This window comes from Aquarana catesbeiana, linkage group LG03 (assembly GCF_042186555.1).
Source record: "Aquarana catesbeiana isolate 2022-GZ linkage group LG03, ASM4218655v1, whole genome shotgun sequence".
Classification (NCBI taxonomy): Eukaryota; Metazoa; Chordata; class Amphibia; order Anura; family Ranidae; genus Aquarana; species Aquarana catesbeiana.
Genome location: NC_133326.1, coordinates 664217483 through 664238872, shown reverse-complemented (window position 1 = coordinate 664238872; position 21390 = coordinate 664217483). Strand labels below are relative to the sequence as shown.

Genomic DNA, 21390 nt, shown 5'->3' with positions numbered 1-21390 from the left:
ATAGAGTGGACAGAATAAGCACATGTAAAGTCACATTAAGCAGAGGAGGAGACGGAATAAGTACAAGTGGAGTCATATTAAACAGGAGGGGGAGATAAATAAGCATAAGTGGAGTCATTAAGCAGAGGAGAAGATAAATAAGCATATGTGCAGTTATATTAAGCAGGGGAGCAGATAAATAAGCCCAAGTGGAGTCATTAAGCAGGGGATGAGATAAATAGGCATAAGTGCATTTATACTAAGCAGGGGAGGAGATACATAAGCCCAAGTGGAGTCATTAAGCAGGGGATGAGATAAATAAGCATAAGTGCATGTATACTAAGCAGGGGAGGAGATACATAAGCCCAAGTGGAGTCATTAAGCAGGGGAGGAGATAAATAAGCATACATGCATTTATACTAAGCAGGGGAGGAGATACATAAGCCCAAGTGGAGTCATTAAGCAGGGGAGGAGATAAATAAGCATAAATGCATTTATACTAAGCAGGGGAGGAGATACATAAGCCCAAGTGGAGTCATTAAGCAGGGGATGAGATAAATAAGCATAAGTGCATGTATACTAAGCAGGGGAGGAGATACATAAGCCCAAGTGGAGTCATTAAGCAGGGGAGGAGATAAATAAGCATACATGCATTTATACTAAGCAGGGGAGGAGATACATAAGCCCAAGTGGAGACATTAAGCAGGGAATGAGATAAATAAGCATAAGTGCATTTATACTAATCAGGGGAGGAGATTACATAAACCCAAGTGGAGTCATTAAGCAGGGGATGAGATAAATAAGCATAAGTGCATTTATACTAAGCAGGGGATGAGATACATAAGCCCAAGTGGAGTCATAGCAGGGGAGGAGATAAATAAGCATAAATGCATTTATACTAAGCAGGGGAGGAGATGCATAAGCCCAAGTGGAGACATTAAGCAGGGGATGAGATAAATAAGCATAAGTGCATTTATACTATTTAGGGGAGGAGATTACATAAGCCCAAGTGGAGTCATTAAGCAGGGGAGGAGATAAGTATGCACAAATGGAGACAAAATAAGCTCAAAATAAAAAAGCAGCATCTGGAAAGGTTATAATTTCATTCAGGTTTTTATTTTTGTCTGGGACTTTTTCCTTCCCAGAATAAGAATTGAAGGGAAAATTTCCCAAAAGAGTGACTAGCTGCAAGAATAACCCTAAATCTAGAACACTGATATCATTCAATAATACCATGATAAGGTGACACTACACTCTGATTTAAAGCGTATTCTTAAAGCGGTATTAAACCCAAAGTCAAAAACATATAATAATACATTGCAGCTTACCAATCATTAGATGGGGTAGCTGCATTAGTTTACTTTTTTAGGCTTTTCCCCCCTCTGTTTTCACCTGGTGATCTGGCCAGTAACATGCCTCCTTTAATAGAGCTCCCCCAATCTAGATGAAGGAGCACAGGGGGGACCTTTGGACAGCATTGTCAGCCTGAGAGGAGGGGAGTGTTGGATGTACTAGCAGATTTAGATACTCTAACAAATTGAAGCCAAAGTCCAACTAATAATTTTGTTCCTTTTGGGATAAAGTTTTTACATAATTAAATAAATAAAAGCTGACCATTGTAGCCACCCCTGTCAATGTTAAATGGGTGGTCTCAACCTTCTAACTGCTACATTTGCAGGACAGCTTTTTGTGTTGAAAAACAACAGACTTACTGGCAGAATTCCCTCTCATTCCCTCACATTCCCTCCCTTCTCAGCTGCATAGGGAGCTCAGACAGCTGGGGGAGGAGAAACAGCAGCACACTGAGCTTCCCAGTGAATGGCTGTTTATTGCGGGGGTGTCAGGACAAGTCTGATTATTGGAGGAGAGCAGGCTGAGTTCCCAGCACAACCAGAAAACTTTCAAATATGTTATGTTTATTTTAGGAGATATATCCTCAACATAGATAGAATAAGCTCAGATGATTGTTTATTTTATTTTTGCTGGGATTACCTATGTGGAAGATACACTGTATTACCAAAAGTATTGGGAAACCTGCCTTTACACACACATGAACTTTAATGGCATCCCAGTCTTATGCCCTGTACACACGGTCGGACATTGTTTGGACATTTCAACAACAAAATCCATGGATTTTTTCCGACGGATGTTGGCTCAAACTTGTCTTGCATACACAGGGTCACACAAAGTTGGTCGGAAATTCCGAACGTCAAGAACGCGGTGACGTACAACACGTACGCCGAGCCGATAAAAATGAAATTCAATAGCCAGTGCTGCTCTTCTGCTTGATTCCGAGCATGCGTGGCACTTTGTGTGTCAGAATTGTGTACACACGATCGGAATTTCTGACAACTAATTTTGTTGTCGGAAAATTTTATAGCAAGCTCTCAAACTTTGTGTGTTGAAAATTCCTATGGAAAATGTGTGATGGAGCCTACACACGGTCAGAATTTCCGACAACAAGGTCCCATCATACATTTTCCATCTGCATTAGTATGTAGGGTTCAATATTGGGTTGGCCCACCCTTTGCAGCTATAACAGCTTCAACTCTTCTGATAAGACTTTTGAGCATATTCTATTTTCAAGCAATAAATCTAACTCTTTCATGATTTACCAAAAAAAAAAAAAAATAGGTGGACTCCAAACGTAAAACAAATGTATATAATACAGAAGTCTCCATTACCATGTGCTTGATGGTGTATGAATCCAGGCACCATAGGAACCATCTGGTTTGCGGAATGCCAGCTGACCTGTATAACCTGTTTACCAAAAAGAAATGAATTAATGAATATAATCCAATATGATCTCTAGGGTAACTTACTGAATCATTAGACATAAAAAAAAAAATGAGGTCCAGGTTTCAAGCAAAGGTAAATGGGAGGAGTGCTCATGCCAGACCCGCAACATAGTGGTGACATTAAAGTGTATGTCTGGAGTCTGGACCAATAAAATATTCAGTACATCTGCAATACAGGCATATTTCCCCATGTTTAACCATTTGACATCCAGAAGGCATTACCCCCCTCATGACCAGGGCATTTTTTTTCTATTCAGCACTGTGCTACTTTAACTGGCATTTGCACGGTCATGCAACACTGTACCCAAATGAAATTTATATAATTATTTTTTCACACAAATAAAGTGTTCTTTTGGTGATATTTCATCACCACTGTGTTTTTTTTATATCACTGAGTTCACTTTTTTCACTTTAAATTGTGTTGTATGTATTTACTCATACATATTGGAGTTTACTGATTTGTCATTGTTTTTAAAGGGATAGTACACCTATTGTGTTCCATATTTCCATTTTTCTTTCTTGTATTGAGACAGTTAGAGTGCTGAATCCCCATTCAAAATTTCTCCTTAGCGTAATTGCAAAGAACTTTTTGAATTTAAAGAAAGTATGTGCTTGCTTGCTCAGTCTACCTCTTTGCATTCATAGTGAGATGAATTAGTAGCAAAATGGATTTAAAGTGAATATAAAACAAAAATGTATTTTTTTTTCTTTGTATGAAGGGTGAATGGCTTGGAACACCTGTCGAGTTATTATTACTGTCAAAGTGACGGCTAATCCTAAATTTTAAAGTTTTCAATGGGGACACCTATATCTATCCCCCACCCCCACCTTTTTTTATTTCCCTTCCCTTTTCCTTCACATTTCCCAATCCATCTCCTTTGAATTTCTTTTCCTTAAATTGGATACATCCCCTTCACTGAATTCCCCCTTCCTTTTCTCATTCCCTCTTCCTTACTGCCTGACCCATTTTCCCTCTTATACCCTTTCTTTCCTTATATGTGTGTTTTCTTGATTGTGGTACAACATCCCTTTTTAAGAAATCATTATCAGCACTTTTATTAGTATGATCATCTTTTTAAAAATAATCAGGAAATTATTTTGGGTTCTCTTTTTTGTTGTTTTAGTTATTGTTTATGAAAAGTTATTGCTGTTATATTGGTTTTATATATATATATATTTTATTTTATATATATACTTAGATATGTTTATAAATTTACATTATGAAGAAATAGGTGGAATTTGGTAGTTTGTACCAAAGAATGACATACTGATTTGTGTCTGAGGGTTTGAATACATATTAATTTGTCTCTTTAGGAAAGAAGATTCATTATCCACCTTAAAGCGTGTTGGTATAAATGTCCTCCAGCCTCCCACTGCTATATGGCTAAAGCCCAATCATGTGCAAAATGCATCCAGCGGGAGATGTTCTCATTCTTTAAATAAACTCTGGACTTTTTGGATTTAACCACTTCAGCCCCGGAAGGATTTACCCCCTTCCTGACCAGAGCACTTTTTACAAATTGGCACTGCGTCGCTTTAACTGCTAATTGCGCGGTCATGCAATGCTGTAACCAAACGAAATTTGCGTCCTTTTCTTCCCACAAATAGAGCTTTCTTTTGATGGTATTTGATCACCTCTGCCGTTTTTATTTTTTGCGCTATACACGGAAAAAGACCGAAAATTTTGAAAAAAAATGATATTTTCTACTTTTTGTTCTAAAAAAAATCCAATAAACTCAATTTTAGTCATACATTTAGGCCAAAATGTATTTGGCCACATGTCTTTGGTAAAAAAAATGTCAATAAGTGTATATTTATTGGTTTGCGCAAAAGTTATAGCGCCTACAATCTAGGGTACATTTTCTGGAATTTACACAGCCTTTAATTTATGACTGCCTATGTCGTTTCTTGAGGTGCTAAAATGGCAGGGCAGTACAAAACCCCCACAAATGACCCCATTTTGGAAAGTAGACACCCCAAGGAAATTGCTGATAGGCATGTTGAGCCCATTGAATATTCATTTTTTTTGTCCCAAGTGATTGAATAATGACAAAAAAAAAAAAAAAAAAAAAAATTACAAAAAGTTGTCACTAAATGATATATTGCTCACACAGGCCATGGGCATATGTGGAATTGCACCCCAAAATACATTTAGCTGCTTCTCCTGAGTATGGGGATACCACATGTGTGGGACTTTTTGGGAGCCTAGCCGCATACGGGGCCCCGAAAACCAATCACCGCCTTCAGGATTTCTAAGGGCGTACATTTTTGATTTTACTCCTCACTACCTATCACAGTTTTGAAGGCCATAAAATGCCCAGATGGCACAAACCCCCCCCAAATGACCCCATTTTGGAAAGTAGACACCCCAAGCTATTTGCTGAGAGGCATGTTGAGTCCATGGAATATTTTATATTTTGACACAAGTTGCGGGAAAGTGACAATTTATTTATTTATTTTTTTTTTTTTGCACAAAGTTGTCACTAAATGATATATTGCTCACACAGGCCATGGGCATATGTGGAATTGCACCCCAAAATACATTTAGCTGCTTCTCCTGAGTATGGGGATACCACATGTGTGGGACTTTTTGGGAGCCTAGCCGCGTACGGGACCCCGAAAACCAATCACCGCCTTCAGGATTTCTAAGGGTGTACATTTTTGATTTCACTCTTCACTGCCTATCACAGTTTCGGAGGTCATGGAATGCCCAGGTGGCACAAACCCCCCCCAAATGACCCCATTTTGGAAAGTAGACACCCCAAGCTATTTGCTGAGAGGCATGGTGAGTATTTTGCAGCTCTCATTTGTTTTTGAAAATGAAGAAAGACAAAAAAAAAAATTTTTTTTTTCTTTTTTTAATTTTCAAAACTTTGTGACAAAAAGTGAGGTCTGCAAAATACTCACTATACCGCTCAGCAAATAGCTTTGGGTGTCTACTTTCCAAAATGGGGTCATTTGGGGGGGGTTTGTGCCACCTGGGCATTCCATGGCCTCCGAGACTGTGATAGGCAGTGAAGAGTGAAATCAAAAATTTACGCCCTTAGAAAGCCTGAAGGCGGTGCTTGGTTTTCGGGGTCCCATACGCGGCTAGGCTCCCAAAAAGTCTCACACATGTGGTATCCCCGTACTCAGGAGAAGCAACAGAATGTATTTTGGGGTGTAATTTCACATATTCCCATGGCATGTTTGAGCAATATATAATTTAGTGACAACTTTGTGCAAAAAAAAAAAAAAAAAAAAAAAAATTTGTCTCTTTCCCGCAACTTGTGTCACAATATAAAATATTCCATGGACTCGACATGCCTCTCAGCAAATAGCTTGGGGTGTCTACTTTCCAAAATGGGGTCATTTGGGGGGGGTTTGAACTGTCCTGGCATTTTATGCACAACATTTAGAAGCTTATGTCACACATCACCCACTCTTCTAACCACTTGAAGACAATGCCCTTTCTGACACTTTTTGATTACATGAAAAAATTATTTTTTTTTTGCAAGAAAATTACTTTGAACCCCCACACATTATATATTTTTTTAAAGCAAATGCCCTACAGATTAAAATGGTGGGTGTTTAATTTTTTTTTTTCACACAGTATTTGCGCAGCGATTTTTCAAACGCATTTTTTGGGGAAAAAACACACTTTTTTACATTTTAATGCACTAAAACACACTATATTGCCCAAATGTTTGATGAAATAAAAAAGATGATCTTAGGCCGAGTACATGGATACCAAACATGACATGCTTTACAATTGCGCACAAACGTGCAGTGGCAACAAAATAAATACATTTTTAAAAGCATTTAAAAGCCTTTACAGGTTACCACTTTAGATTTACAGAGGAGGTCTACTGCTAAAATTACTGCCCTCGATCTAACCGTCGCGGTGATACCTCACATGCATGGTGCAATTGCTGTTTACATTTGACGCCAGACCGACGCTTGCGTTCGCCTTAGCGCGAGAGCAGGGGGGACAGGGGTGCTTTTTTTTTTTTTTTTTTTTTTTTTCTTTATTATTTTTTTGCTTTTTTATCTTATTTTAAAACTGTTCCTTTCATTTTTTTTTTTTTTAATCATTTTTACTGTTATCTCAGGGAATGTAAATATCCCCTATGATAGCAATAGGTAGTGACAGGTACTCTTTTTTGAAAAAATTGGGGTCTATTAGACCCTAGATTTCTCCTCTGCCCTCAAAGCATCTGACCACACCAAGATCGGTGTGATAAAATGCTTCCCCAATTTCCCAATGGCGCTATTTACATCCGGCGAAATCTAAGTCATAAAATGCTCGTAGCTTCCGGTTTCTTAGGCCATAGAGATGTTTGGAGCCACTCTGGTCTCTGATCAGCTCTATGGTCAGCTGGCTGAATCACCGGCTGCATTCTCAGGTTCCCTGTTGAGACAGGAGAGCCAGAGAAAAACACGGAAGACGATGGGGGGGGGGGGGCATTCTCTCCCACTGCTTGTAAAAGCAGTCTAGAGGCTAATTAGCCGCTAGGATTGCTTTTACATGAAAGCCGACCGCTGGCTGAAAAGAATGATACCAAGATGATACCTAAACCTGCAGGCATCATTTTGGTATAACCACTCAAAGTCGTGAATGCTGTACCTGAAGACAAAAATATGGCTAACAATAAAGCACAGTAAATGGTAAAGTATAAAAAATTGCATACCTGAAAAGCAAACATGATAAAACATAATAACAATAAAACATTGCAGAATAGAATACAGTAAAAAAGAGCAGAACAATAGAGAGAATAGAGAGAGAGAGAATAGAGAGAGAACAATAAAACGACAACTATTATTTTTTATTTTATATTTTTGTTTGTGTTTTTTTTTTTTTTTTTACACTTTTTTTGTAACTGTAACTTTTATAACTGTAACCGGTTCCAGGTTCGGGTCTCTCAAAATGCGATGGCATCTTGGGAGACCCTGTGAAAGTGTGTCCTAGTCTGTGCAATGCTGTACCCTACGCTAATACTCAACTAGTGAATGGTAGCGTTCAAAACATTCACCAATGCAAAGACCAGGATTGTCAGGACAGGAGGGACAATAATAGCGGGTGTCACGCCTAAATCCGCGCTTACTGCAGACACGACATCTTTTTTGGGGGAGTTCGTTGGGTAGGGGTACTAGGGGGAGGACATAAAGAAAATGCCTCTCATGCAGCCGACTGCATTTGGTTGGGGATGTGAATGGGGGAAGTACGGGCGCTGCAGAAGCGGTGGGTTCCCAATTAGGATTGGCGAATGCAGCAGGAAGGGCATTATGGGCACGACGGGCCTGTGTTTGTCTTCTTTGTGGCAGCGGGACACTACTTGTGCTTGCCACCTCACCAGCTTGAACTGCACTTATGGGACTCGCCACGTCACCAAGTGTTACTGCAGTGCTGGTTTGACTATGACCGGGGTGTACTAGGCCGCTGGCGCTTGCCAGTTCACCAAAACGCTACCAAAAAAACTGTTAACGATCGCAGGGATCAGGCCTGACTCTGCGAACGCTGCAGTTATGCGTTTAGTGTTTTGTAAGTGACAGTGATCGATCGATACTGCACTTGGGTGGGCTGGGCCGGGCGGAGGGGCAAAACGCAGGTGCTAGCAGGTATCTGGGCTGATCCCACTAACACTGCGTTTTTGGGAACCCTAAACTGCTGGGGATGCCAGTATAGATCTGATCGGATCAGATCAGATATTGATCAGTTCAGATACTATACCACTAAGGGAGGTGTACGGTGCGTGTGTGGGTGTTAGCGCTACTGGCACTAACCTGACGCTGCCTGGGGCTGGTGCTTGCCAGTTCACCAAAACGCTACCAAAAAAACTGTTAGCGATCGCAGGGATCAGGCCTGACTCTGCGAACGCTGCAGTTATGCGTTTAGTGTTTTGTAAGTGACAGTGATCGATCGATACTGCACTTGGGTGGGCTGGGCTGGGCCGGGCGGAGGGGCAAAACGCAGGTGCTAGCAGGTATCTGGGCTGATCCCGCTAACACTGCGTTTTTGGGAATCCTAAACTGTTGGGGACGCTAGTATAGATCTGATCGGATCAGATATTGATGCGTTCAGATACTATACCACTAAGGGAGGTGTACGGTGCGTGCGTGGGTGTTAGCGCTACTGGCACTAACCTGACGCTGCCTGGGGCTGGTGCTTGCCATTTCACCAAAACGCTACCAAAAAAACTGTTAGCGATCGCAGGGATCAGGCCTGACTCTGCGAACGCTGCAGTTATGCGTTTAGTGTTTTGTAAGTGACCGTGATCGATCGATACTGCACTTGGGTGGGCTGGGCCGAGCCGGGCGGAGGGGCAAAACGCAGGTGCTAGCAGGTATCTGGGCTGATCCCGCTAACACTGCGTTTTTGGGAACCCTAAACTGCTGGGGACACTAGTATAGATCTGATCAGATCAGATATTGATCCGTACAGATACTATACCACTAAGGGAGGCGTATGCTGCGTGCGTGGGTGTTAGCGTTACTGGCGCTAATCTGACGCTGCCTGGGGCGACGCATATCACCGCCGGGCGATCAGGGGGCTAAATCTTTATTCGGCGGGTGCCCTGACACTATAAAAAATAAACAAACTAACCAGCGTCACCCGTAACGGTTATACAGTGATCAGTGGTGAAAGGGTTAACTAGGGGGCAATCAAGGGGTTAAAACATTTATTAGGTAGTATATGGAGGTCCCTGTCGCTATAAAACGCTGACGGCGAACCTAAATATTTACCTCACTAACTAGCGTCACCAGCGACACTAATACAGCGATCAGAAAAATGATCGCTTAGCGACACTGGTGATGGGGGGTGATCAAGGGGTTAAAACTTTATTAGGGGGGGTTAGGGGGGTATCCTAGACCTACAGGGGGGTAATACTAACTGTCCTAACACTGTAAATGTCACAAACTGACACCAATACAGTAATCAGAAAAAAAAAAAAAAAAAAAAAAAAAAAACCTGCTGGTGTCAGTTTGTGACAGGGGGGGGGGGTGATTGGGGGGGGATCGGGGGGCGATCGGGGGGGGGATCGGGGTGTTTTGTGTGCCTGGCATGTTCTACTGTGTGTGTTGTGCACTCACATTACAGTCTTCTCTCCTCGGCCCGGAACGGAAAATACCGAGCCGAGGAGAGATGACATCATTTCCTCTGCCTCTGTGTACAATACAGAGGCAGGGAAATGATCCCATTGGCTGGGAGCGATCGCGAGGGGGGGGCCACGAATGGATGGCCTCCCCCTCACCTCCGATCGCCGGGGGAGATTTGCCGACCGCCGCTGGCACCGGGGGGGGGTCCGATCGGACCCCCCACCCGCGGGCAGGCAAGGACGTACATGTAAGTCCTTTTGCCTGCCCGTGCCATTCTGCCGACGTATATAGTCGTGCGGCGGTCGGCAAGTGGTTAAAAGACCATTCTTCCAGAAGCACATTTGTGAGGTCAGGCACTAATGTGGACGAGAATGCCTGGCTCGTAGTCTCCGCTCTAGTTCATCCCAAAGGTGTTCTATCGGGTTGAAGTCAGGACTATGTGCAGGCCAGTCAAGTTCCTCCACCCCAGACTGGCTCATCCATGTCTTTATGGACCTTGCTTTGTGCACTAGTCCAAATTATTTGGTGGAGGGGGGATTAGGGTGTGCAATTGTTTTTCAGGGGTTGGGCTTGGCCCCTTAGTTCCAGTGAAGCAAACTCTTAAGGCGTCAGCAAAGCAAGACATTTTGGACAATTTCATGTTCCCAACCTCGTGGGAACAGTTTGGGGATGGCCCTTTCCTGTTCCAACATGACTGCGCACCAGTACACTCCATTGTGCTTTCCGTTGGTTTGAATCTTACCTATCTCACCGCACCTTCTGTGTCACTTACAACTCTACTTCTTCCTCTCCAACACCTCTTACCATTGGGGTCCCCTAAGGTTCTGTCCTTGGACATCTACTATTCTCAATCTACACATCTTCCCTGGGTCAGCTGACAACCTCCCTTGGCTTCCACTACCATTTATAAGCCGATGACACCCAAATCTATTTTTCTACCCCTCAGCTCACCCCATCAGTCTCCTCACACATCACTGATTTACTAACAGACATATCAGCCTAAATGTCACACTACTTCCTCAAACTAAATCTATCTAAAACCAAGCTCATAATATTTCCTCCCCCACGCTGCGCAAACTGTTGGTGCTATATAAATCCTATATAATAATAATAATAATAATACAAGGTTGCAAAATTAAGACATTTGGTCGGTCACTGGGGCAGCTATTCTCAACTTAAGTTCATCCAGAAGTTGCTAGGGGTTCCTTTGAAACAGATGTGGCCTTGCCCTTTTCCAACTTAGTTGGCTTTCATGTCGTCTTTGGGGCATCGCTTTGTTAGGGTGGCATAAGCTTATACTTCTCAGCAATCCAAGAGGCACCATGGCAAAGGGCATTGAGCCATAATAATAGATGTTAGAAGGGTCCAATGTAGACTGTGTCCACCATAGCCCATATGTAAAGTAAAGAGTTTTTTTCTTACCATTATTGATGTGCTGGATGGCCTCTGTTCTACGATTTATGCCTATGTTTTCCCACTGCCTGGTAGCATCCAGATAATGGGCAGCAATCACAGTGGGAGTCATAGTCATCATGTTCTGTTCTCCACAACCTCCAGGTGGTCTGATCAAGTGATTCAGATTGGCTCCATCGATGGCTTTCTCCACCAGCTGGCTAATTGCTGTCCCTGAGAATTGCAAAGAGCTAAGTTAAAGCTGATCTCCGGGAACGTGCTCTTTACATTTTTCACATGCTCCAACTCCTAAAGCTGGCGGCACACAGTGCACATTTGTAAAGCTGGTGGAGCACAATACACATATTGCTCTGCAGTGGAGTGGCCACATTGCATTTTTAAATAGTCCCCTAAGGGAATAACGCCAAGCAACCACAATTTAGGCAGTGTTTTCTCAGGCAGTCCAAAGAATACAAGCAGAAGCACACTGACACAGGGCTACTAAACAAAAAGGCAGTGGTAGCTGGCCCAGTAGAGCATGCAAGAACCCCCCATAGATGTCCAGAAAACAGGCCATGTAATATAATCAATGGCTACTAATGTATTCATTATGCATAATTCAGTATTATGAAACACTCTTATTTGGTATTTGGTGGGTTATTGGGTTACATAATCTAGTAATAACAGTGTAAGGACAGCAAGCAGCTACCACCTATAAGCTATCATTTGTAAAGCGGAAAATCGAATCCCTTCAACAGTGCTTTATATATAACGACTTTGACAAGGGTCAAATCGTATTGGCTAGACAACTGAGCAAGAGTATAATCAAAACTGCATCTCTTGTGGGAGGAAAGGAAGGAAAACCAGAAAACTAGCATAGAGTTATTAATGCACATGGGGAGCGAAGGTTGGCCAGTGTAGTCCGATTCAATAGAAGAGCTACTGTAGCTCAAATGGCTGAAAAACATTATGTTGGTTAAGATAAAAAGGTGTCAGAACACACAGTGCATCACACTATGTTCGCATGGGTCTGCGTAGCCACAGACCAGTCAGGGTGTCCATGCTGACCTGTGTCCACATCCAAAAGTGCCAACAATGGGCATGTGAGCATCAGAACTGGACCACTTTCAATGCACGAAGGTGGCCTGGTCTAATGAATTGTGTTTTCTTTTACATCATGTGGATTCCCAGGCAATGCTTACCTGGGGAAGAGATGGCACCAGGATGTAGTATGGAAAGAATACAGGCCAGTGGGGGCTTAATGAATCTGCTACTAACGACTTGCCTTCAGATGTTTAGTGGAGCCCATGCCTCGACAGGTTGGGCCATTTTGGTGGCACAAGGAGGACCTATTCAATATTAGGTGGGGGGTCATAAGGTTATGGCTGATTGGTGTTCAATATTGCCCAGTCTGCCCACACCTGGGAGAAAGTAGTTCTGAGGGCATGTCTTCATCATTGATATACTTGCAACATATTTGTACTAGTCTATGGAACAGTGTCACTCCCGCCCACAGCCCACACTTAAGACTACCACCTTCCAGGTAGGCTCACGCAGATCACATCCAATTTCTGGGGTGCCTTTCCAAGTGCCTTGCCCCTAATTTTAGAGTGCTTGTCTGCTTGAACCGTAATCTCCTCATTTAATACCCTTCTATGAGCACACATGCTTAGTAATTCAAATAAGGGTGATGCTGTGATCTCAGGATGCAGCCCAGGGCACAGCATCATCAGGACAAAGCTGTACTGTAAAAAAGAGGATGGAAGCGCTCTGTAATATATTTCACCTGCTGATGGGCTTAGTCATAGAGGAGTCTCATCGGGACAAAGCACTTAGATGTCCCAGCAAACCTGGGGCAGTTGACGTCTATGCAATAAGAACTGAGCTACTAGTAGCTGTCCCTGCAAGATATAAATATTGCTCCATCAGCACTTACCTTGGACTGTTACAATGGTTTCAATTTGTGTATTGGGAACAATGTTTTTTGTATCCACTGTTTTGACCAGCTGCTCCTGTACTCCAGCTGCAGAATGAAATATTAACAGACCAACATTAACCAATTAATCCTTTCACTACATTTTCTAAATGCAGAGATCCTGTAGACTAAATTTTTGTTTATGTCACATAATAATTGCACTACTGTTTATCAAATCTATATTTTCAAAAAACATGTTCAAATTCATTTTACCGCAAAGAAACACAATATAGTACTCATTTTATAAAATAAAATATAAAAGATGAGGTCCCATCTAGACATGTGCGGTTCGTTTCGTTTGTTCGTTATTTGGAAATTTGGATGTATCCGAATTAGAATAGCACCGAATTTAAATGAATCCAAAATAACGAAAAAAAAAATTCGGAAGAAATTCTAATTCTAATAGCGTTCCAATTTCCAAAGAGACAAAAATAGAAAATAAAGGAATAGAATAGAAAAAAAAAAAAAAAAAAAATATATATATATATATATATATATATATATATATATATATTTTTCTATTCTATTCCTTTATTTTCTATTCTATTTTTGGCTCTTTGGAAATTGGAAAACTATTAGAATTAGAATTTCTTCCGAAATTTTTTTTTTGTTATTTTGGATTCATTTAAATTACGAATTTTATATATATATATATATTTCTATTCTATTCCTTTATTGTATATTCTATTTTATTCTTTTTGGAAATTTGAAAACTATTAGAATTCGAATCCATTCGAAAACAAATAAACAAAACAAATTCTGAAAACAAATTAAATGAATGAAACTAATTTAACTAAACAAATGTATGTGAATAACGAATCAAAACGAAACAAATGTTTTTGTTCTGCACATGTCTAGTTCCATCTAGTAAATAGACAATATATCAAGCCTAAAAACTGCATGCTCTCGTGAAAGGGCAAAAACTATGGTATCCAAAACTGTCCATAAGGGACAAGCTTCCCGTGATGCCTTTTGCCGCAATCTACCGTGCAAAAACCACTGCAAAATCGCACTACGATTGGGGTGCCATGGCATCGCAAATGTGTTCCACATTTTACCACGATTCTAGAAAGGCCCAGGTGTGAATTTAGCCTAAAGTGCAAACATAACAAAACAATGGTCAATTTAATTCCAATGGTATGCAGTTTTTGGTTGACGTTCTGTACTATAAATGGCAATTAAACACAGAAGTAACATATCTTATCCAAAGAGTGGACATTTACAAACCTCTTCCTCTTCCCTCAGGATCTAAAACAACATTTGTTAAGGTCTGCACAACTCGTTTTCCTTCCGGCTGAAATAAAAAAAAAGAAAAACACATATAAAGCATGAATCATTACCTTTCAAAAGTTAAAGTTTATGTAATCCCTAATAATAAACTTCTCTTATTTGTTCCCTTTTGGTCTGCTAACTATACCATTGAAAGTGTTTTGTTGTATCTGTTTTAAAAGTGTAAAAAATACCCCTTGACTTTGCTAGAAATCTTGTGAGCTGATAACTTTCCTTGTTCTCTGCACAAGGAGGGGAATGGAGATTGGGATGGGTTATGGAGATGTGTACGGTGGAGGAGATGAGAAGCCGTTATGGAGATGAGAAAGAGGGAGAAGATGAGGAGGAGTTATGGAGAGGGGGAGATGAGTGGTTATAGAGATGAGGAAGGGGGAGAAGATGAAGAATGATTATGGAGATGAGGAGAGGGGAGGAGACAAGGAAGGGTTATAGAGTTGAGGAGAGTGGAGAAGATGAGGTGGAGATTAACAGGGGTTATGGAGCTGAGGAGATGAGGAAGGATGGGGGAATGAGGAGGGGCTATGGAGATGAGGAAGGGGGAGAAGATGAAAAATGACTATGAGATGAGGAGAAGCAAGGAAACAAGGAAGGGTTAAAGAGTTGAGGAGAGTGAAGAAAATGAGGAGGAGATTAACAGGGGTTATGGAGTTGAGGAGAGGGGAGGAAATGAGGAAGGATCGGGGAATGAGGAGGGGTTATGGAGATAAGGAGGGGGGATGAGAAGGGGTTATGGCTATAAGGAGGGTTATGGAGATGAGTAAGGGGGAAAAATGAAGAATGATTATGGAGATGAGGAGAAGGAAGGAGATAAGGAAGGGTTATGGAGTTGAGGAGAGTAGAGAAGATGAGGAGGAGATTAACAGGGGTTATGAGATGAGGAGAGGGGAGGAGAGGAGGAGGGATGGGGGAATGAGGATGGGTTATGGAGATGGGGAGGGGGGAATGAGAAGGGGAGGGATGGGGGAATGAGGAGGGGTTATGGAGATGGGGAGGGGGGAGGAGATGAGGAGGGACGTGGAAATGAGAAGCGCTTTGGAAATGGGTAGAAGAGAGGAGATCAGGAGGGCTTATGACAATGCGGAGAGAGGAGGAGGAGGAGGAGGAGGAGGAGATGAAGAGGAAGGGAGTAAATGAGGAGGATTGAGTTAGATGTGGAGGGGGGAGTAGTTGAGGAGGAGTTATGGAGATAAGGAGAGTGTAGAGGGGGAAGATAAGGAGGGGCTATGGAGATGAGGAGAAGGAAGTAGATGAGGAGGGGTAGGGGAAAGATGAGGAGAGGTTATAGAGATGATGAGGGGGGAGGAGATGAGGAGAGGTCTGTGTTCTTTGTAATTCATCAGAAATGATGTAGGCAGGGCTGACACCACGTGTTTTTGAAATCAGAGCTGTGTTGTCATGCCAAAGAGGAAGTCATAAAATATTTCTGGCAAATCAACACTAATTTTTCTGTACTTTTTAGATTTCTGCAGTGGGTAGAGTTTTGAAAAAAAAGGATAATATGTAGATGTCTGATACAGAAAAGGAATAAAGGGAAATGTGATGGAATAAAGATAAGTTAGTAAATCCAATAAGATATATTTTCTGGTTTTGAAAGAGACACTTTGCAAACATTTGGGATGATAATTTATAAATGGAATAAAGGTTACATTTTAGTGTGGTGTGGGTAATGCCGCGTACACACAGTCGGACTTTCCGGCATACTTGGTCCAGCGGACCAGAGTCCGCCGAACAATCCGACCGTGTGTAGGCTCCAGCGGACTTTTTCCCAAAAGCCCGCCGGACCTAGATTTGAAACAAGTTTTAAATCTTTCCGTCTGACTCAGTTTCTGGCGGAAAGTCCGCTCGTCTGTGTGTTGGTCCGATGGAAAGCCCGCTCGTGTGTATGATGGTCCAACGGACCAGATACGACGCGAGGGCAGGGTATTGCGCTTGCTGCAATAGGAAAAACAAGTTTTCCTATTGCGGCGAGCGCGGGTCATACTAGGCCCTTAGGTCTGGTATGGATTATAAAGGGAAGCCCCTACGCCGAAAAAACAGCGTGGGGTCCCCCCTAAAATCCATACCAGACCCCGATCCGAGCACGCAGCCCGGCCGGTCAGGAAAGGGGGTGGGGACATGGTACCCCTACCCATTCACCTAGGGAAAAAGTGTCAATAATAAAACACACTACACAGGTTTTTAAAATAATTTATTAAACAGCTCCGGGGGGGTCTTCCTGCGGCTTCGGGGGTCTTCTTCTGGCTTTGGGGGTCCCTCCGGTTCCTCTTCTCCCGGTTTTCCAGTTCTTTGGCCGGCTCCTCCACTGTCTTCAGGCCGCTCTCTTGCCAGCGGAGGTCCGGACTTCTGGGCTTCTGGGCTTCTTGGCTTCTTGTCTTCTTCCCTCTTCTCTTCTCCAGATGTTGACACGACGGTCTCTCCGGCTGGACTGCTCTCTGAGGGCTCCGTTGTGACTTATATAGGCGGAGACCCTGCCCCCTTATGATGTCACAGTCCCTGGGCATGCTGGGACTGTGACGTTTTAGGGGGCGTGGTCAACATCACCCGGTGATGTTTAATAAATTATTTTAAAAACCTGTGTAGTGTGTTTTATTATTGACACTTTTTCCCTAGGTGAATGGGTAGGGGTACCATGTACCCCATACTCATTCACATAGGGTGGGGGGCCGGGATCTGGGGGCCCTCTTATTATAGGGGGCTCCCGGATTCTGATAAACCCCCCGCCCGCAGACCCGGACAACCAACGGCCAGGGTTGTCGGGAAGAGGCCCTTGTCCTCATCAACATGGGGACAAGGTGCTTTGGGGTGGGGGGGCCCCGCAGGGCCCCCCCTCCCCCAAAGCACCCACCCCCCCATGTTGAGGGCATGCTGGTGGGTACGTTTCAGGAGGGGGGACGCTCGCTTGTCCCCACTCCCTTTCCTGACCGGCCGGGCTGCGTGCTCGGATTGGGGTCTGGTATGGATTTTAGGGGGGACCCCACGCCGTTTTTTCGGCGTAGGGGGCTTCCCTTTAAAATCCATACTAGACTTAAGGGCCTGGTATGACCCGCAACGGGGCTCGCAAGGTGTCAATCTCGCCGATAAAAGCGTCAAGATTGACTTCCTTTTCTAGTCCCGTCGCACCTGAGTCACGTTCAAAATGAACATACTTGTCCATGTGTGGGCAAGTCCGTTCATTCTGAAAGTTCGCTGTAACTCCGGCGAAAGTCCGTCTGAAAGACGGGCGGACCTAGCCCGCCGGAAAGTCCGGTCATGTGTGGGCAAGTCCGTCCGTTTTAAAGTCCGGCGCACCTGGCGGATAAAGTCCGTCAGAAAGTGTGCCAGACCAAGTATGCCAGAAAGTCCGATCGTGTGTACGCGGCATTAAATGCACAGTTAGTTAAGCTCATCACTTCCACAATAGTGTCAGAATTTTTTGTACTTGCAGCATATTAAATGGATAAACCATGAGGAAATGTACAAGTATTGCAGAGAAGTACAAAAGACACTTTATTGTCAAAAGTATTGGGACACCTGCCTTTACACACGCATGAACTTTAATGGCATCCCAGTCCGTAGGGTTAAATATTGAGTTGGCCCAGTCTTTGCAGCTATAACAGCCTAAACTCTTCTGGGAAGGCTGTCCACAAGGTTTAGGAGTGTGTCTATGGAAGTGTTTGACCAATCTTCCAGAAGTGCATTTGTGAGGTTAGGCACTGATGTACGAGAAGGCCTGGCTCGCAGTCTCTGCTGTAATTCGTCCCAAAGTTATTCTATTGGGTTGAGGTCAGGACTCTGTGCAGGTCAGTCAAGTTCCTCCACCCCAAACTCGCTCATCCATATCTTTATGGACCTTGCTTTGTGCACTGGTGGGCAGTCATGTTGGAACAGGAAGGAGCCATCCTCAAACTGTTTCCACAAAGTTGGGAGCATGAAATTGTCCAAAATGTCTTGGTATGCTGATACCTTAAGAGTTCCCTTCACTGTACCTAAAGGACCAAGCCCAACCACTGAGAAACAACCCTACACCATAATTCCCCTTCCACCAAATGATTAGGACCAGTGCACAAAGCAAGATCCATAAAGACATTGATGAGCGAGTTTGGGGTGGGGGAACTTGACTGGCCAGCACAGACCTGACAGTCCTGACCTCAACCTGATAAAACACCTTTGAAATTAATTAGAGTGGAAACTGCAAGCCAGGCCTTCTCGTCCAATGAAAGTGCCTGACCTCACAAATGTGCTTCTAGAAGAATGGTCAAACATTCCCATAGACACATTCCTAAACCTTGTGGACAGCCTTTCCAGAAGAGTTGAAGCTGTTATAGCTGCAAAGGGGGTGTCAACTCAATATTGAACCCTACAGACTAAGACTGGGATGCCATTAAAGTTCATGTGCATGTAAAGGCAGGTGACCCAATACTTTTGACAATATAATGTATATCTGTGTCCCTGTAGAAGAAATGTCCCATCGCTTCATGTTTTTCTCACCAACAGAGACCCAGAAAGCAAGATAAACCTCGAAAAGGCTCTAACATAATATTTTTGTACTCACCACGACCTTCAGCTTCTTCTTCACACCATCTGACACAGCCTGTCCGGCTGCCTTCACTTCAATGTCATGATAGCCCAAAGTCAGAGGAACAATGATATAGGGTATAGCCAGAGATGAGGCGGCCTTTACAGTCACAAACTGGCGATATTTACTCTTGGCAGTGGAGAGACTGCAGAATTCTTCATTGAAAGTCCACTCCACACGTACCTAAACCAGACAATAAATTTAAATAAATAATAAATAAATACAGTATATACAAAAATCACATGAGTTTAAAGCTGAAGTTGAATCTGCTTATATTATATGCTTTCCCGGGTTTATCCTCCCATCCACCTTATCAACATGCTAATGACATTATTGAAAAACAAACAAAAAAAACCTTGCTGTTTTCATTAATGAATATGTAAAACCAACCTTTCATATTTCTGATATGTGCCTGCTGTACCATGTACTTGCAAGAAAAAGTATCCTGTTCCCTCTGTATTACTTCCTTTGTGGGAAATCCCTGGTGTTCCTGCCAGTCTCTCTGCTTTCCTATTAAAAACTGACCACACTAGGCATGACGGCACAGCCAGGTTCTCTAGCTGTGCTGAGAACTCAGCCGTGTCCTGACACCCCACCCCCCCTGCACAGCATTCACTGGGAAGACCAGTGTGATGTGTGATGCTGTTTCCCTCATACCCAGCTCTCTGAGCTCCTTATGCAGCTGAGAACGGAAGGTATATGATCATTTTTTTTTTTTAAAAGGGGAAAAAAGACATGTATAAGTTATTTTATATCACTATACAGATGTTTTGCCTTTCATCTCTTTTTTAATCTATATAGGTTATTTTACAAGTTGAGGGTTTATATAGACTTTAACCACTTCCCGCCCGGCCTATAGCAGAATGACAGCTGGAAAGTGGTTCAGTTATCCTGGCTGTGCATCATATGATGTCTAGCAGGATAACATGCCAGCACGCGCCCGCAGGGGCACGCAGCGCGGCGATTGGTGGTGTGATATGTCAGTCTGACACACTGCAACTCCGCTCTAGGTAAAGAGTATCTGACGGAATCTCTTTGCCACGTGATCAGCCGTGTCCAATCACAGCTAATCATGGTGCAAACAGGAAAAGCCATGACAAACATGAGTAGAGGAAAGCCAATCGGCTGCTCTCCCGACAGGTGGGGTCTGCGCTGATTGATTATCAGTGCAGCCCCCCTAGGATGCCCACCCAGGACCACCAGGGATGCCACCCTGGACAACTAGGGATGCCCACCAATGATGCCCACCCATGACCACCAGGTATGCCCACTCATGACCACCAGGGATGCCAATCAGTGCCCATAAATGATGCCAATCAGTGCCCATCAGTAAAGCCTGCCAGTGCCTCCTCATCAGTGATGCCTATCAGTGCCATGTATCAGTGTCCATCAGTGCCGATCGGTGTCCCCTATCAGTGCCCATCAGTGCCACCTATGAGTGCCCATCAGTGTTGCCTATCATTGTCCATCAGTTCTGCATATCAGTGCCACCTATCAGTGCCCATCGGTGCTGCATATTAGTGCTCATCATCAGTGCCCATCAGTGCCACCTCATCAGTGCCACGTCATCGGTGCCACGTCATTGGTGCCACCTCATCAGTGCCCATCAGTGCCACCTCATCAGTGCCACGTCATTGGTGCCACCTCATCAGTGCCCATCAGTGCCGCCTTATCAGTGCCCACCAGTAAAGGAGAAAACTTACTTATTTACAAAACAGAAACAGAAACAAAGAAAAACGTATTTTTTTCAAAATTGTAGGTCTTCTTTTATTTGTTTAGCAAAAAAAAAAAACCCAGAGGTGATCAAATACCACCAGAAGAATTCTCTATTTGTGGGAACAAAATTATACAAATTTTGTTTGGGTACAGTGTTGCATGACCGCGCAATTGTCATTTAAAACGTGACAGCGTTGAAAGCTCAAAATTGGCCTGGGCAGGAAGGGGGAAAAGTGCCCAGTATTGAAGTGGTTAAATACCTTGTTTTCCACCTAGTGATGTAATTACTGGGTCTCTGAGCTTCTCTATACAATGCATAGAGATTATGGCTAGTAGGAAGGTCTGTACTGTATACACAGCTTCCTGAAAACAGCAGACCGCCCTAGGTAATGCCCACATGTGATGCCGAGTCTCCATAATTAAAAAAAATAAAATCCAATGAATGAAAGGGGCAGGTGACCATAGTCTATATCAGCCGTTCTCAACCTTTTAACCCCAGAGAAACCCCTAAAATAAGTTTCAGGAATAAAGGAACTCATACTAAAGCCAATTCATTGGGGGTCTATGAGAAATATGCCTCTTATATTAGTGGTCAGTAGGAAGAATGC

The 21390-nt window shown here is 43.2% G+C and overlaps 1 protein-coding gene across 1 annotated transcript in view; it reads right to left on the bottom strand.

Annotated features, from left to right (window-relative positions):
- The window catches only part of LOC141133433 (venom factor-like), a 122182-nt gene that overhangs the window by 34409 nt on the left and 66383 nt on the right, over positions 1–21390 (bottom strand). The window contains exons 21-25 of the mRNA XM_073622820.1: positions 19043–19249; positions 14449–14515; positions 13183–13269; positions 11277–11480; positions 2664–2739 (exon numbers count right to left, since the gene is read on the bottom strand). Coding sequence (XP_073478921.1) covers positions 2664–2739; positions 11277–11480; positions 13183–13269; positions 14449–14515; positions 19043–19249 — 641 coding nt within the window. The remainder of the gene's footprint in view (positions 1–2663; positions 2740–11276; positions 11481–13182; positions 13270–14448; positions 14516–19042; positions 19250–21390) is intronic.